Source organism: Symphodus melops (genome assembly GCF_947650265.1).
Source record: "Symphodus melops genome assembly, chromosome: 1".
In the NCBI taxonomy this organism is placed as follows: Eukaryota; Metazoa; Chordata; class Actinopteri; order Labriformes; family Labridae; genus Symphodus; species Symphodus melops.
The window spans coordinates 11752489-11770903 of NC_136691.1; the positions used below are offsets into that span (position 1 = coordinate 11752489).

Sequence of the window (18415 nt, forward strand, 5' to 3'; positions counted from 1 at the left end):
TATGTGGTCTGCGGTCCATCCAGCTATTGTTAGTATCTAATCCACTATCAGGTGTTGAAATGATCCCAGTTTGTCACACTCCTTTCATCTTGAATATTAGCAAAACTGGGACACTGCAGCAGACATTGTCATAGCTTTTGAGGGTAACATTAGAGTAGGATGGGTGGGTTTTTTATGGTTTTATTTTGGGAATTTTTGTACTTTTTTGTTTTTTTTAGATTGGACAGCAGAGACTGTACGTAATGACATGCAAGACAGGAGCCACATGTTGGATTCAAACATGTGGCTCCTGTTGGGCTGCCGGCAAGACGGACTACAGCCTCTGTATATTGGGCACACGCACTAACCACTACACGGCCGGCGCCACAGGATGTTGTGCTTTAATCGACATTTTTGTTGCATTTTTATTCATCATACAAGAAATCATTCACAATATAGACTAGATGCTAGTCGTCTTGAATACCTTGGGCTCTTATTGTAGGAAGTTCAAACCTTTTCGCAAATAAAAAAAATGATATGGACCTTTTGTTCTGCCACACCTGGAGCATTTGGGTGATTTTCTATCTTTCCTATCTCCTGTCTTTTGTGTGAGCAGAGCTGCCAGAGAACTGGACAGACACGAAGGAGACCCTGCTGGAGGGGATGGTGTTCAACGTGAAGTACCTGGGTATGACTCTGGTGGGCCAGCCTAAAGGAGAGGATATGGCCTCAGCTGCTATTCGCAGAATCGTTGCCACGGTGAGTCACAGTCAGGTCCGCTTAAGACTCACACAGCCTAATAAAATGGGAAATACATTAACCGACATTTGAGAAAGACTGTTTGACAAGTTTTGCATAATGAACTTGAACTTGTATGTGTGAATAGTGATGTTAGCAACATTGCATACATTTCAGTCTGCAAGGTCAGCGTCTGTGTTGCAGCGTGAAATTTCAAGACACAAGTGACATTGTGACGCTTTCAATTACTGTGAGGCTTTTTATAGAAATTCTCCTGTGGATTTGGGAAATTAACGCCTCAAACGAGAGTGCACATTATCAAAAAGATTTCAATACTTTTTTCTTTTGAACCAGGAAAACGTGTATCTTCCCACATGAATATGTACATTGCAACCTTACCTAACCTTACCTACCTATGCCTGAATTTTCATATAATGTTGTTTATGGCTCATTTACTTACGCTCAGAAAAAGTATTCTCAAGGGCTGAAAATGATTGTCGAATAATCCAGTTTAGTGTTCATGTCGGTGTGTCAGTGTGTACTTTAAAGTTGTGCTGTAGCATGCAGGACAAACACTTCAGTCCAAGGAAAAAGTTTAGACTCCTAAACCACTCCACTTCCTGCCTTACTTTAAGTTGTTATTAAAACCCAGCTGTTAAATCCAGGATTATCAATTGAATCACATACGAGGTTTACTTAACAACAAGGAGCCAAACGGGATTTAACTGAACACAGTTTTCTGCATCCAATCAGAATGCTGCACATTTTTTCCAGCTTAGATTGAAATCGATTGACAGTTTTCTGAAACCCTTCAGATTCTAGATGAACAAAAACTCCAATTAATTGAGACATTTTCATGCTTACATTCTCACACACATGCACACCCCTTTTCAGTGAATCCTGCCAACAATAAAAGTCTATTCGCTTGGCTTTTTCTGCAGAAAGAAAAGCGTGGCACGGGCAGATAATCACAAATCTCCTGCTTCTTCATTACAAACTGGACTAAACCTAATGGCAAGATTAAGATTCACTTGATTTACAACAGGGGGAAAAAAAGACACTGTTGTCTCTGTCTGTTCCCTTGGAAACCAATCAACCTGAATGGGATTACTGAATACATTTATGAATTTTTCCATTTCCGACATGCTTCAGTCAGTAAATGATAAGACAAGACCAGAGGGGACCTGATGTACGTACTGTATATGTGAGACGCTGAACTTGGCGTATCTCAGGCTGACAGATTGCCTTTTGCCTTGTGGCACAACACGAGTAACATGACAGAAGAAAATGTGATTGTTAGCACTTCCTACATGAATGAGCTGCCACCGTCATCCACCGCACACTCTGCCCCTCTTATCATAATGATGGTTTTCCATGTAGTGAGTGTGTGTTGTTATCCTGGGCGTTTAGGCTGCGACACATTCTCAGCACTTTACCTGTTGTCCTTCAAAAGTCCTTTAGCTTTTGTTTCAGCACAGACCACTCTCCTTTTCATCTTCAAAGCCTCTTCACTCTTAGCTTTTAGTTCACCTCCTCCGTCAAAATATAAGGGCTCTGATGCAACACGAATGTAGAAATAGATGATGCAATATTTGCTTTCTATATTCCCCATCTCGTCTTTCCCCTCTGCTTTTCTCTCACCGTCACTCTATTGATTCTTAACCTGGTATCATCTGGCTGTGAAACTAAACAGCTCTCATTTGCCAGCTAATTGCACAGTAAGGAGGTCATTGTCATTGTCAACGGGCGCTCTCGCAGTCCGCAAGCTCAGCACTATATGGCCCTTTTTTCTGAAACTCCAGATGGAGCAGAGCTGCAGGGGGAGTGAATGGCTGCCAACCCGACCTCAAGGACTCATTCTGGCCTACACATAGCAGCCCCCCCCCCACCCTCCATTCTGTTCTGTCACCTTTTATAAATTCCCCACATTTCTGTGGAGAACTCATTCAAGCTGCTTAGTTCTGCACAGCAAACTGTCAACCTTGAGGGCTCTTGGTGTTTAATCAGATGTAAGATAATCTTTTATTTATGTCAGAGTGACGGGCAAGATCTGACTTCACCTGTGGCAACATTTTCTCAGTCTGATTTGTGTGTGTGTGTTCTCTTTTGTATTTCCTTTCCACAGGCCAGAGCCAGTGCAAAAAAGTTTCGGAAAGTAACTTTGACGGTCTCACCGAAAGGCATCATCATCACAGACTCGGAGACGACAGACCTCATAGAGAATGTCTCCATATACAGGTGAATAAAAGTGCTAAATTAGAACAAATTTCAAATGGAAACTTGCACAGTGGTTTTTTTCTGATTGGGACTAACACTCCAGCAGAGTGCAAAGTTGACCAGACAAAGAATTTGTACCTTACCAGACTGCGCTCAGATTCTGGTTGAATTGAGATATTTTTTTGACATGCCATTTGCATAGTACCATGTTACAGAGAAGCATTCTGTTCATTGCTCCATCTGTCCTGCTGTCTTTCAGTCTGCCAGTATTGTTGGTCTGAATAAAGTAACTCATTATGAACAGGATGAAAATTATATGCAGACACTCATTGTTCCCAGACGATGAATCCTACTGACATTTTAAGATCTTCTGTTCTCATGTTAAAACCAGTTAAAGGTCACTGTTTTTATTTTAGGTGAAAAATCTTGGTATGGCTTGGCTAGATTATACAATTTTGGAACAGGCATTCATGTCTGTTCCAAATTAAAAATCTCTCAAGTCGACGGCCCACTGACCCATTTCTCCAGCACCAAGATTGGGTTTAAATGTACTGTTGGCAAAAAGTCAGAGTATGTTGCCCATGGTCACATCACTCTTGCTTAACATTAGCATGTTAGCATTGTCACTATGACCTTTTTATAAGGCTGACAGGGAAGCATGCAATGTGGGGGCACTTATTAGACTTTTTTATGTTGCAGATGTGAATGACTTCCGATAAGATAAGGTTAGACATAACTTTATTCATTGTAAAGGAAATTCTGGTGCCAATTTGCTCCAACATTACAGAACAACACGATTAATAGTAGTAACACAAAAGAGCATCAAATACAAGAGATATACAAGTGTTGATTGGATTGTTAATTGAGACCATGCCTGATGTAAAAGTGAAGTAGCAAAGTATGTTTAGTTCAAATGTAATGCTGTTGTATTGATAGTGATATTCAAAGGTATGAAACAATGATTCCACCAGATCCAGTGAATGTTTGATATATGATATTGAACAACATTTTCAATGATAAAGTAAAGTGACGATAGTATTTGGGAAACTGCAACATCACACTGTAACAACCAAGTTAGAAAGTAACAGTGCTTCTGATAATAGAGTAATTATTGACCTTGATATTGGAAATATTGTAGCCCAATATGGAAAAGCTATGCTGTCAATTACATCTCCATTTTTAATGCTCACAGTTCACTCCATTTCAAGAAGTCTTTTTCGAAATGTGATTTCAAGCTCATTGTTACTCGATAGATAGTCTATTATAAAAAAAGAGTGTTCTTAGTATGTCACAGTGAGAGTCCCACTGACCTCGTTTACAGAGGAGCGCTGGCTTCATGCAGATAATTGAACATTTTATTGCAGAACATTAAGAATTCCATTCACGGAATTCAGTGTAACTCAAAGTGTTATTAAAGTTACTTTTATTAAAAATTTTCATTTTAAATTTAAAAATGGTTGAGCCAATCATAGTCAGTCAACGTGAGTTGATTAAATGGGTTGTTCCAGAAACATGTATTACTATTCTATTCATTTTTATTTATTTATTTTTTTGATTGAAACGGTCATCACCTATGCCTGAAGTCCTTAAAACTAAGAAATCAGCTTCATCTGATGCATGATATCCTCTATCTAGGTCACTCTCCCCTCTGTCCATCGCTTCGGCTCCCTTGGCGCGATTAAACAACGATCAGCTCAGAGCTGTTGTGAGTCTCATGTTCGATCAATTCACTGGGAGACAATAATGTTAGGGCAGGAGGGGTTCGTCGTGTGTGTGTGTGTGTGTGTGTGTGTGTGTGTGTGTGTGTGTGTGTGTGTGTGTGTGTGTGTGTGTGTGTGTGTGTGTGTGTGTGTGTGTGTGTGTGTGTGTGTGTGTGTGTGTGTGTGTGTGTGTGTGTGTGTGTGTGTGTGTGTGTGTGTGTGTGTGTGTGTGTGTGTGTGTGTGTGTGTGTGTGTGTGTGTGTGTGTGTGTGTGTGTGTGTGTGTGTGGCGGGGGGGATCTGTTATTGTCTCTCAGCGTCAATGAAAGCTAACCCCCTTCAGTTACATGCTCAGCTCTCGCTTCCAAATCAGTGAAGTGTGTTTTGATTGGGATACGTTTGGCTGCTTTCCTCTCCGTGGAAAGCATCCTCTTATTTTGCCCTGGCGTCTTGTCATCGAGGATTACAGTCCAAATATCATATGGCTGGACTCTGATTACCAAACAGGCTGTGATATAAACAGGGATAAGTCATTTGAGTGAATCGGTGTGTGTGCATTTGTTCACATCCTCTTCTGATCCACCTTATCAGTGCTTACAGGCCACAGGCGAAGAGGAATCTGCCTCGTCTTTGATCTCCTCCTCTTCTCGCCTTCGCTTCCCCTCATCTCCTAACCCCCTTTCATTTTTACGTACTATAATAGATCTTTCTTTTCTGCTCCTATTAACATAAACAGAGTTATGAACCCAGGAATACCCGCCACTAATTGGCCACTTTAAAACTTGTGCCGTATATACTCCAGAGCACTGGTAGTGGAGAGATTGAGGGGCCACATGCAGAGCTTGGGTTTACTGAGGATTGATTTTTTTTTTCTCCTTTTATGAGACCCCACCCCCACCCTCCTTGTAGACCGTCTCCCCTTTTGCCCCTCCTTTCTCGTGTCTTATTTTAGTTGCACATAATCCGTTTATTGGCCAAGAAAACAAGTGAAGTGTGAAAGACTGTGGATTCTCGGAGAATGGATCAACTGGACTGCTGATTGTGCATGACAAATAAAAGAGAGACACAAAAGGTGTGTGTGCTTCTGTTTGCACATTCTGCCTGTCCATACATGGATGGACTCATGAGCTTCTAAGTGGGGACCTCACACACAGAGTGTGTATGTAAATGTGTGTTATTGTCGAGTTAATTGTGGATACACAGTCAGTGGAGGTCGGGCTGTTTCCCTCAGGGGGAAGCTTAGTGAGGATAGAAAACAGTCAGAAGATTTTTTGAGTCGTATTGGGAATGGGATCCTCTCAGGCATGACCCCCCCACCCCCCCTCCATCCTCAACCACACACACACATGCATACTCCCACACTGCATTATGATCCTGTTATTAACATTAAAGTTTTCACACTTTTATATCATCAGCAGACTTTAAAACCACTATGCTCCAGACAGCACACTTCAGTTTACAGTTTGCAGCAACAGACTTTGAAATAGTTGTATTATCAGCTTGACCTTCCAACATAAGCGTCGCTTCCTTGTAGCACTGCTGCAGGTCAAACTGTTGGCAGGGATTAACCTCAGAGCTACATCAAGAGATGTTTTTACTCACAGGGTGGCAAAACACAAAAAAGAGTGGAAATATGTCAGAGCTGGCACATGTAGTTAAGTTATAACACACGGAAAGTGACATTTAGACTTGTTATGGAAAAAATAAACATCTATATATCTATATGTTGACTTCATAAAAAAAGATGCTTGAGGAATTGGAGTATTGAGAAAATTGTTGTTTGCTTAGACGTTATTGAAAGCAATGCTTTGGCAAGAAGTCTCATCACCATTCCTCCCTACATCTCAGCCTTCTTATCATCCTGTATGTAAACAAATATTTGTAAATTCTTGAATAAGTATTGGTATGGGCCAAAAAAGAATAGGTGAGATTATGTTTGTGTTATCCAATCAAAAATGGGTGCATTCCTTAAAAAAGAGATTTACCCATTTTTGTTACAGCTTGTGCTACTGTAGCTGTATTTTTGTCATGGACTTAGGCACGCTGTTTCCCCACTTCTGCCATTCTTTAAGCTAAGCTATTAAAGCTAAGCTCGCCCATAGCACTAGCTCCACTCACGGACATGATAGTGGTATTGTCTCATTTATCTTTTACTAATGAGTGTTTAAGTGTATATGAACAATCTCAACATGTCTTAGCTCTGAATATATAATATATAGTTTTTTGGTAATAATATATATTCATAGATTTGCGACTAACTGGATCAGTAGACAGTGATTTGTTTGGTTTTCAATATTGACTGGATTTTTAAGTTGAAAATAACTCATCTCATAAGGCTCATGGTTAGTTTAACTATTTCTTCATCCTGAATAACCATAGATGCAGTGATCTTTACCTATCCCTATCAGCAGCACGTCTCCATCTGGACTCGTGTTACTAACTCATTTTCTGACGGGAGCTCTGAGAGTCCAAACAGCATTTCAATCCGAGTAACGCAAACAGCTCAAAGATAACTGACAGTCCACCTGGTAATGAGGCTCCATGTTCTGACACTTTGTTAGATCTGTGAGATGTGTCCAGCAGATTCTTCAACAGTGTTTCTGAACATGAATGGAAAATATTCCGTTTGAATTTTTCTAATTGTTCTCATGGTTCTTTTCCATATTTGAACTTAAGATAGAGAGAAAAGTTAAACAAACATAGTGCACTGTTAAACAGCATATACCTGCTTTATTCAATGTTCGCACAGGCTTTGATGTGCGACGTTCCACTGAGGCTTTGTACTGTAAATATTTAAATATTTCCATTGATATTCCCTCGCTGCTGCACAAACAGCGGTGCTCGACACAGGGAGGAGATCAAAGGCTCGAGTCCACAGAGCCTTTTTGGAGATATGATGCAGACTGACAGCTCAGCTTCTGTTGTTCATGCTTTGTGAAAACGTCGCCACGCTGTCAATTATTTTCTTCGGCTTTTGTTTCGAGCTTGAGGATTGTTTCGTGAATATGATCCATTGTTTGGTTGGCAGTCAATTTTTTTTTCTTGTATTCTAATTGTCTTGTGAGGAGTTGAATCTGCAAAAACAGGGGTTTTGATGAGTTCTTTACACACATACACACACACACACACACACACACACAGAAACACACACTTTCTCTCTCAATGAAAAATCTTGTGAGTCTATAGCAGTTCTTGAATAAAATCTTGTATGTGAATTCACCCCAATGAAACATTCATTCAGGGTAAAATAATTGTCACATGGATTCCTAAAAACAATCCAATACTGTATGACCCTTTAATGCCATTGACATTCCAGCTCCTGCTGAAAGGAGGAAACATCATTTTCACATGTAATTGTTTGATGTAAACACAGTTCAATGAAGACAATTCCTGTTGAAGTTTTATCCTCACAGGCGCTGAAGTGCACTGACCTATTTGCCTATTTATCTTCTGCCTGCTGCTGTATGTTGTGGGACATCTAACAACATTGAGTGGAGAATGGATGGATGCATAAGTATAACTCTGCCTCAGAACTCTCTTGTGTCTCTTTATTGAGAATAAGAGGGAAGAGTCTGCTCATTCCAAAACTCATACCCAGCTCTTTTGGCTGCATTGTTCATCTGTCTGTGATTACTAGTAAAAACCTTTATGGATACTTTAAACTAACTTTGCAGAAAATGTTGAAAGATGGAACTTTTGAATAGAAGATAAAAAAATGTCATCAGTGTAACTTTTTTAACAACTGAAAAAACAGATATTCTTTATTTTTACGTCCCAAAGCATTGATTATCCCTGTTTAAGCCCGAAATGTAACAACGACCTGAAATGTTATAAAAAAAATACACTTAAAAAATGTAACAAAACCCAAAATGTAATAACTGATCGATATTGTAACAAAATGCTGAGCCCAAAACATATTAACTTTTTGCCCATCATCGCTCTATAATCTTTGGGACAAGCCCACAAATGCTTAACCACTGCTTCAGTATCTGACTTCATTTTGATAGAAATTGTGCTGCTCCCAATGAGACTGAACTGTTGTACTGTATATAAATTGTTATCTTATTATAACAATGCAAGCACAAAATCAATCAATTTAGTGCATAATCTCTGCAAAGATGAAAATCTTTGACTATCCACAGGGAGAACTCAGTTTCAAGTTTTTGAAGGATATAATGGAGAGAAAGTAAATGAAAAATCTCAATAAGAGGATAATTAAGTTTATATTAAGCACCTTGGTTATATCACATTTGTTGTCTGAAGTTAAATAGGCCAACCCTTTCAACTTTTCTCCGCTCATTTCTCTGCAATTAAGGTCCATATAGAAGCTGTATCAGGGAGGAAATAAGGGGGTAATGCAGAGGCTGGTGTCAGGGGCATTACAATGTGGGTCATGCATCAGCCAGCAAACACTCTGAGAGGAAAATGTGAAGGCTTGTATTTTCATGCTTTTTTGATGGAATAAATTGCTGCACTTTTTAGTGCTCGTCATTGAAGCGGGGCTGCTGATGAGTGGCTGCCAGCTGCAGATTTATTTATTTATTTATTTTGGGATACAGCCTAGAATTTTGAAAGACAGTTTAGACGTCAACATGACAGTTATAGCAGTCCTGTGGAGTCTTCAATCACTGCCGATCACATGCAATAGGTGTCTGAATCCAATCGATACCAGGTGATTAAGAGACAAACAATGACTTATGTCAGTGCAGCAGAATTTTATACCAAACGAAATGAGGGTCAAATGCACCCAATCTTGTTTTTGTCCTTGTTCATTATAAAGGTTGTGTGTTTAATTAGAGTGACAAAGGTGTCAGTCTGTGGCTCATTCACATGTCTATTTAAAGCCACAAACATGATGCGCTCTGCTGGTTCAGGTAGCAGCCTCAGACTGACACACAGGCTGACTCCAGATCAATACGGCTTCTAACAGCTTGGATAAAATCTGGCAAAACAAATCCGGCGGATCTATGCCTGTCGCTTCAGCAAACCCACACGGTCCTTTTTTTTCGAGGGATAAACATTGAATGTAATAGGGTATGGAAGGCAGTCATTCAGGTCTCTTGAAACTGGAAATAAGATCCAGGTGAGATTCAGTGTGACTGCTTAGAATGATTTCTGAAGTGCTTTGAAGTCACAGCGGAGATCGATTTGTAGCTCAAAGATTTTTTCATTTCCTGTCGACACAAGAAATGCGGACATTTCAGCACGAGTAGCAATATATTACGTGACTATCAGGGAGTTTATTTCAGACATCTGATTTCCTGCAGTATCAAAGGACTTTGTGTAGATGTTGCAAGTGAAAAAAAGTTAATAAATGAAACAAAATTTAGCATAGCCCAATCACAAATTGTGTTTATATTTGATTATTTGATGGCGAGAGAGCATTTGAATGCCACATTCCAAAGGAAGCATCTTTAGTTCTTTGGCATTGTCCTCCAATATCACAACACTTGGACGTTTCAGATCAGATGACTATGTTGAGAACTCCAATCCACACAGAAATTGCGTCTGCATTTGTGAAAAATGTAGTATCAAATACACTTTATGTGGGAAAAATGGAAGACTGAAGAGCCCAGTCAAAGCTTCAAACATCTCTCATGGATGTCACCGTCGCTCTTGTGTCTCTTTCTCCACCATCCCCAGCTGTGGGACTTCATCAGCATAATACTCATAACAACTGCTTTCATCCAGCCATGATTAGTTAGCTTATGCATATGCAAGAGGTTGGGGGTTGAAAAGTTATGGCCCTGTATTGACATATACGCTGTGTTGCTTCCTTTTGATGATGGAGAGCGCAGGCAGCCAGCTAATGCACAGAACAGGATTTGTCTTTGTTTGCATGCATGTCACATGTATAAATAGGAGGTTTGCCTTAAGATGTTTATGTCATAAATTGGTTTCTGTCCGCTGCAGAGTCTCATTTATCATCCTAAACATAATTATGTCAGTGGGATTAATAGTGTTGCTGAATGCAATAATGCTTCTTTGTTTTTACCCTGTTTGCTTTTCCAGAATCTCGTACTGCACAGCAGATAAAACTCAGGACAAGGTCTTCGCCTACGTCTCCCAGAGTCAGTTCAATGAGACCCTGGAGTGCCACGCGTTCCTCTGCCAGAAGAAGAAGATGGTATGTGATCAGACACTTTAAAATGCATGTATTCATGTTTTTATTTTCTTAATATGGGGAGTAAAAGCTCGCCTTTTTTATTTTTTTGGACTGTGTGCATACAATACAAGGAATGGTACCTGCAACATGCCTGACTGTAGATGGTGTGTGGCTCCATCTTGTGGCTGATTATCCCACAGCGCACATGATTGATCTGTATGTTAGTGTAAGCTTTGTCGATAATCTACATGAATACTAACCAAAAGAGATTAAATACCGTTCGTTTTTCATTGACTTGTGTCATTATCACAGTAAATGGTCAAATAATCCGTGCGAGACATTGAAGCAAACATTCTTGACCAAATGTCATGTTTTAAATGTTGCCCCTTTGTGTTTATTTCCCCTTTTCCCCTGCAGGCTCAGGCTGTGACGTTAACTGTAGCTCAGGCATTTAAAGTAGCCCTTGATCTGTGGGAGGTTGCTCAGGAAGGTGAGTCAACAAAGAAAGGGTGACGGATAACAAAGATGAAACCTGTTCTTACTAGAGGGGTTTTTTTTCCATGTTTACAGACAAAAGTAAGAAGGCTCGGACCTGCTGTTCTTGTGCTACAAACAACGGGCAGACGGAGACGACTGACGCTCAGTGTGTTCCAGCAGGTGTGTATGTCTGATTGTGTTTAACCACAGTGTGCCACAGTATGTTTTATATATCCACTGACATGAAGGTTATGGTGCTGGTTGTTAGCAAACATGTTGAAAGATGGTTCAAGATCAAAATCTGACATTCCCCAGCTAATCCTGTGTAACTGTAGCTAGGTGGATGTCTTGGTTACAATCAATACTGTGACCAAAAACTCTTGACCACAATAGTTTCTAAAATAATTAGTTAGATACTAATAAATAAAGAAATCAAGTTAAACTGGTTCTATAGGTTTCAAAATGTGAACGGTTATCTGCTGCACATTTAGAGTATGTACTTGCAGTTTCTTCTAAATTTCTCCAGATGTAATAATCCTCTTTAATAGTTTTACACAAGCATGCTAAATTAAAGCTTCTGTATTCATCTGCATAATGATAATCATTTAAGTGACCTTTCTGGCCCTTGTGTGCACTCCACAGCCAGACCAGTCATTTTATAGTTTGACTCTGAACCCTCTGACACAACAATTAAACGGTTGTCAATCACGTCGAGGACAAATCGGGCAATTATTCACCACTCATTAGTCATTCAGGGGAGCAGGAGTTTTTTTAAGCACCCTCCAATGGCCTGACATTTATAGGTCAAAATGTTTTTCTGCTCCTTTTTGGTGTCAAAGGCTCCACAAAATGGGGCTTAATCAACCACTCAGGTTGTTGTTAGTTATTAGCTGTCTTTTCCTAATTCTTCCCATGAAACTGTACTCCGCTTCCTGCAGTGGAGTGAAAGGGACAGAAAGATGTGAAACCCTCGAGGACCTCAGGAGTAATCCCACACTGAGGGATGGATGAAAAGATTTACATTCAGAGAAGCAGGGAGTGCAACAGGTTGAAAACTGACACGTCTCCTCTTTTCTCGTCTCCGTTCTGTGTTACCTCACTCCTCCGTCAACTCGCCTGCAACCCCGACAACTCGGTCAGATCCAGAAACGCACAAGCCTGTCGGGATGGAGGAGAAGCTGCGGAGGCCCTTCTTCTCCGCCTCCCTCAGCTCGCCTTCACCTCGAAGTAACCCGACAAGAAGGAGACCGATCAAGCACGACTCCTGGGTACGTCGCGCCATCTGCATTCAAACTGCTGACTGGATTCAAAATTGTGTTCTCAAACCCGTTTTAGGGTTTTTGTATTATTTTATAAATCACACTATTTTTGTCTTTCTCTTTGTATGGAAAAGCCTTCATGCTCTTATTTTACTTTGTTTTCTATCAAAATACAACTATCACATTATCTTTTTTTTTTTATTTATTTATTGAAAAAGTTAAAATGCAATAATACAAACACAGATAAGAAGTATAGTATCTTCAACAATAATTAAAACACAAAGTGAATTTTTAAGTTGTAAGTTAAATGAAACCTGCACAGCTCGTCGTTTGAGGAATTTAGGACATTATATATAATCTGGTTGTCATTTTCACTTCAAGCCAATATTGACCAAAAGAAGAGTTAGACCTTTATTGTGTTGACAGATTTCTTACAGTGATGAAAGAAGTCAGATTTAATTAGACACAGAGTCTCACAAGCACATGATGCAGGAAGTTTTGATTATAAGAAACGTCTACACTACAACTTTCATTCTATTGTAGGAATCTAAAATGTTTGCACTGCCCAGTCTTCTCATTCTCCAGCATGGTGTGCAAATACATAAACCTAACACTAGATGTCGCCTTGTCATTAAGAATACCTTTCCTAAAGAACAATCTCACACCCATTCATCGACCTTTTTTTTTGTTTTGTTTTTTACATAGTTTTCCCTGATATGATTGGAATTAAGCTTTTTTAGATCAGATATCATCAGCTTGTCTGTTGATTCTAAATGCTCACCTCTTTGACTTAGCTTGTCGTGTTAGCCTTACAGAGAGCTGGAGAACAGATTCAGTGACATGGTAGTTCAAGAATACACTGGACAGATTAAAGTCATACATTAGGACATTGCACAAAGAGTTAAATTGGGCTGATTTGCTGGGATTTACTGCTCCAAGAAAAGAAAAATCCTAATTCTTATTTTTTCAAACACCTCCCATGTAATGTAAGTCTTTCACCATTTTTACCATTTTTTTACCTTTTCATCTAAACCGTGAACACATCATAAATACATTTTGAAATGTCTGACCCTTCAGCTCATTAAGTAATCTGTCTGCTGCTTTGATTAAATTAGTCGTGAGAAACAGCTGATTCGGCTGAAATGGCACTATACGTCAAGTTTGTAATTTAAAATAATTTATGCATGCATTGATTTTTATTGTTTATATCCCAACAGGACGTGGATGATGGACTGGATGATGCCTTCTCGAGGTAACCTTTACAAATGACTGCATGTCTGCTGAACTTTGGGAATTCACTCTTTAATGTAAAACCAGATTTTTACTGTGCACTGAATTCTCAAATATTTCCTTCAAAACAAATAAACACATTTATGTTAGAATTGACTCAAGTAGAGGACTGCCCCACTGTTTGTGTCCTGTCAAGCACTTTGATTGGCTGTCAGTCACACTGAGGGTGATGGTCAGCTGTCAGAAACCTTTCACACTATTTTGAATAACAGAACCGACATTGGACACAGTGACTGACAGTATTTTTTATTAAAATTCACACTTAGAAACAGACACACAGGGACATGCAGCAGTCTCCATTTCTCAGAGTAATCCATGAACATGGAAACTGTCTGAAGGTTACAGATGAATCAACACTCTATTATTGATTGGGTAACTTAATTTGATGATGGTAAAAACGAATTCATCAACGACTGATTGAGTAGTAAGAATAATTTGAAAGAAATGATTGATTAAAAAGTGATGAGTGTGTTACTTTCTGTGGACAGATTTTGGAGTTAAAAAGAGAGAATGTGGAAAAATAAGCTGAGAACAGAATCATGTGGCAAAGATCATTATTCTGTCTGTATTTTATCAAATAGTTGATATTCCATGAATTAATTGAGATTGCTGTAATCCTTTTCAGTGAACTCTTGCTGCAGCATTTTCTGGTGCACACTTGTGTTTTTTTTCATGATGCTCTCGACTTACCTCTTTTCTTTACAAGGCTCGTTTATTCATGAGTTAGTTTAGGTTGTTAAATTTGGCTGCGTTACAAAACAATGAACACAAGCTAGCACACCTAAGCTAAGCTAATTTACAGAGTCTGGACTCTCGTTAACTCACTCTAACACTTTGAACCAGTGAAGGAAATGGACGCGACGCGCCCTTCCCGTCGCTGCCGACATGATGGCCACCTCTCCTGACGGAGAAGCCATGAAGCTCACTGCATCAACACTTGATCACAGAACTGATATCACAGTGCAACAACTTCCATTTTCTTTTCAAGTGTGACTGTGTGTGAAATTGTCATTTCATGACTGTGAGATTCCTGCAGAGAGAGGCTGCAGTGCGAGACTCGACTCATAAAGGTGTGATGACAACAACTCCTTTTGCATTTTAGCTTCTCATGCACACACACACGAGCAGTTAGAGGAAGTGTTTTGTGGTGTAGTTTATTTCTAACACAGACAAACACGAGACTTATAAAGAGTGTGTGAGCCTTCTCCACGGCCCTGTAGTGTCTTAATAAGACCTGGTGTGTGTGTGTGTGTGTGTGTGTGTCTCCTGCAGAGCAGTATTATCCCATCGAAAAGAAGAGGGAAGAGCCGCAGTGGGATGTTCATTAGCTTGTCTTGTCTGAGGCTCACTGATCGTGGTGTTAGCCTGGAGTATAAACACTTAAGTTAAAGTAAATGAGAGGCAGAGATTAAAAATGGAGATCAAACGAGAAAGGCCAATCATCACCCGCAATGTTCTCAGCAGGGACTAGGAGATGCTGACCTCGAGTCAGGAGTGTGGATAGTTGTGGATTTGTGGAACGCTGAAGAGAAAGTCGATTTCGGAAGTGCTCGAGACGTGTTAGAGCAGAGTTGCTCTGCAGAGGTCAGCATGATGTGAAGCTCAGCTGTGAAGATGCACAAGTGTTAGAGAAGATCCGTCCTGAAGCAACATAGACTCAGGATGACATTGAGTTGTCATGGCTCGCTGTGACACTCCTTTGGTGTTGCATAATACATTTGGGAGCGCTTTCAGTTTTCAGTCTTTGTCCCAGGAAACCTTTCCCAGTAGTCGGTCGGAAACATCTTTGACAACTTGATAACAGATTCAAAGAAAAAGCTAAAATGCAAAGCAAAATAAAATAATTATTTGGTTCTAAGAAGGGAGCTAAAATAATTACCTCTTTCTACCAAAGGAAGAATTGTCGGATTCTTCTCTCACTACCTGATATTTACTGTGTCCTATTTTTGGAGAGAAAATGTAAAATTATGTGTACGCCTTTCTCTCTCTCCTGCTTTGTTTTAGCTTAATGAAGTGTGTGAATTTAAAGTTCCCTCATTGGCCAATTCTCATTGCCTTGCGTGGGTGTTAACTGAATTTCTTTACGGATCTTCTTCTTTGGAAAATAGCTGCTCTTATATTGGTTCCTGAATTGAGCTTGAACAAAAGCAGTCAAACCGCAACAGTAGACTCATTTTTAATGAGGACTTTGAGCATGGGTCAGGGTTTAGGCCTTTGTGAGGAATGTAATTGTAAGAGTAGTAGAAAATGATTCAAACAGAAGCTCTGTGAGAACAACCTTTACACCTGGACTTAATTAAACGGTTGATTTGTATTATGGATTTCTAAATCAAAGGAGACCTTTGAGGAAAGAGGACTATTATGTAAGTGGCAGCTCGGTGCTGAGGTGTTTAAATAATTTAACCTCATCTAAATGTTATGAGTTCTTTTTTTTTTGTCATTTTAACCTTCTCTGAGTGCTTCTGTATGCCCGATATGGAGACACGGACTGCACACTCTGACCGTTCTTTGTGTCTTTCCTCTATTACGCCCCGAAGCTGAGTATTTCCAAATAATCACACCTTTGCAGTTTAACTGTGTTTTCTCCAGTCATGATGTCCTCTTTCTCTATCTGAAATGCAGCAACATGGAGGTAGAAGAGATGGACACTGGTAAGTCGACACAATCAAAGTCTTATTGTCATGCTTTGCACTGCATGTTGCCTGAGGCCTGATTAAAAACAACAACACTCAGTCCTGTACAGTCCCATCTCATCAATGAAACTGACGAATAAGAAAAAGCACATTGTGTTGATGTCTGAAGTGCATCATCTTTAGAAACCGTTTTTTTTTTTTAAATACACATCCAAGTTATTAAGCCTTTCAAATATACTTAGAATATCAACAAAACAGGCCAGATGCTTTAAATGCACAGAAAGGCTGAGATGTCTCTGTTGTCTGAACATGATTCTTTAGATGATAGAAGGCAGACTTTAAATAAACAGAATATTTACATTATAATCTAATGTGGTTTCTGTGAGGGAGAAACTGATTTTTAAACCTTGCCTACCTTTGAAAGTTTCTTTGCGCCTGCTCCGCTCGTCACATTAGCCTGCAACATGTTCAGTCATTTCAGAAAATATGATGAATGTAATCCTCACAGCTCATGCAACGTTTTGCCCTTTTTTATAACAACTCAGTACTTACTGTCTATGACCTCTGTCGAAATGTGACTTTTCTCTCTTCCTCTTTTTTTTTTTTTTTTTTTTTTCAGACTGGCCAAGTCCTGCGCCGAACCCGTCTCTGACAATGCAGCTATGAGCCCCTCAGGAGTTCTCCAATTACAGTCCTTTGTCAAACCACAGCAAAGACTTGGAATAACAGAAGCCAGCAATGACTGCCCAACTTACAGCACCACTGAAATTAGACAGAAATCTAGCACAGGTCCCAAGATCAGCAAGAAAAATCAGAAAAAAACATTCAACACTGTAACAAGGAGGAAACACATCACACTCCCCTGTGCACAAACCTGAACCAGAGAGGCTGTTTGATATTCTGTGGCTGCTACAGAGGAGCCCGAATGGAAACCCTGATATTATAAACTGCTTTCTCTGTGAATGCCTTCTTGTCAACACACACACTCCATTCAGAGTCGACAGCCGTCTCCTGCCATTTTCACATACCCAAAAACTGCCTGATGAAAGATGAATCATTTGTGACAACAACACTGCAAGACAAGAAGAAATGCATACGTCTACTCAGAGATGTAAAGACCAGGACGAATGCCGACTTTAGAATATCCTTCTTTAATCAAATGTTCACGTTCCCCAAATCTCTAGGGGATGCGGGGACGAACGATAATCAGTAAATCAGGAGCATTTGAAGAATGGAGACTTGATATTGTAACAAAAATAAAGTATGGATTTATTTATAATAATGAATAACTAACAAAAAAAACAACAAGAAAGATGATTCGAGAAAAAAACTGTTAAAACTAAACAAAGAAACAACTCTTCAATAAAGCACTGTCAATTCACAACACACTGAGCAGCTTTCTGTCTTGTAGCCTCCAGCTCCAGCGCACGAAACAAGTCCTCTCCCTCTAACACCAGCTACACTGCACTTATACTCCTGCAGCCTGATTAACGCAGGTAAGACCAATGTACCCAGTCACGGCACCAACCTGCAACAGAGATGGAGGAGAGCGACAGCAGACCATAACCAATAACACAAAGTTTGTACAAAAATATTCCCTGTTTATGTACATCAGGATATCAACTTGTGTGTAAATAAGTCATTCCCTCCTGAAATCCCAAGAGTTGTCTCGTTTCGTGTTTTGCTTGATGGAGAAACAGCTGCCATCCATTCACTGGAAAGTCTTCAAAAAGATCTGGAAACTTTGATCAATCATGATGGTGATAAGAAATGAAAGTCCTACAGTCATATTGCATGTGTTTGTCATTTTTTTATTGACTGAGCCATAACTGTGTCACAGGCGAGGCTCAACACTACAGTGAGGTTTCCAAAAGATGATGGCATAGATCGTGTAAGAAAGCATACAAACGCTTGTTTTTTCTTAGCCAAGACAATATGCATAACTACAAGGACAGCTTTCTTTTTGTGACTCAAAGACTTCACCAATACCTGTTCAATATTACTTCAAAAGCTTAGC

The 18415-nt window shown here is 39.7% G+C and overlaps 1 protein-coding gene across 1 annotated transcript in view; it reads left to right on the forward strand.

Annotated features, from left to right (window-relative positions):
- LOC306819603 (low density lipoprotein receptor adapter protein 1) overlaps positions 1-18158 on the forward strand; it is a 39276-nt gene extending 21118 nt beyond the window's left edge. The window contains exons 2-10 of the mRNA XM_079336993.1: positions 596-738; positions 2843-2955; positions 10646-10760; positions 11157-11229; positions 11310-11396; positions 12357-12484; positions 13693-13727; positions 16388-16416; positions 17018-18158. Coding sequence (XP_079193119.1) covers positions 596-738; positions 2843-2955; positions 10646-10760; positions 11157-11229; positions 11310-11396; positions 12357-12484; positions 13693-13727; positions 16388-16416; positions 17018-17064 — 770 coding nt within the window. The 3' untranslated portion in view covers positions 17065-18158. The remainder of the gene's footprint in view (positions 1-595; positions 739-2842; positions 2956-10645; positions 10761-11156; positions 11230-11309; positions 11397-12356; positions 12485-13692; positions 13728-16387; positions 16417-17017) is intronic.
- The last annotated feature ends 257 nt before the right edge of the window (positions 18159-18415 follow it).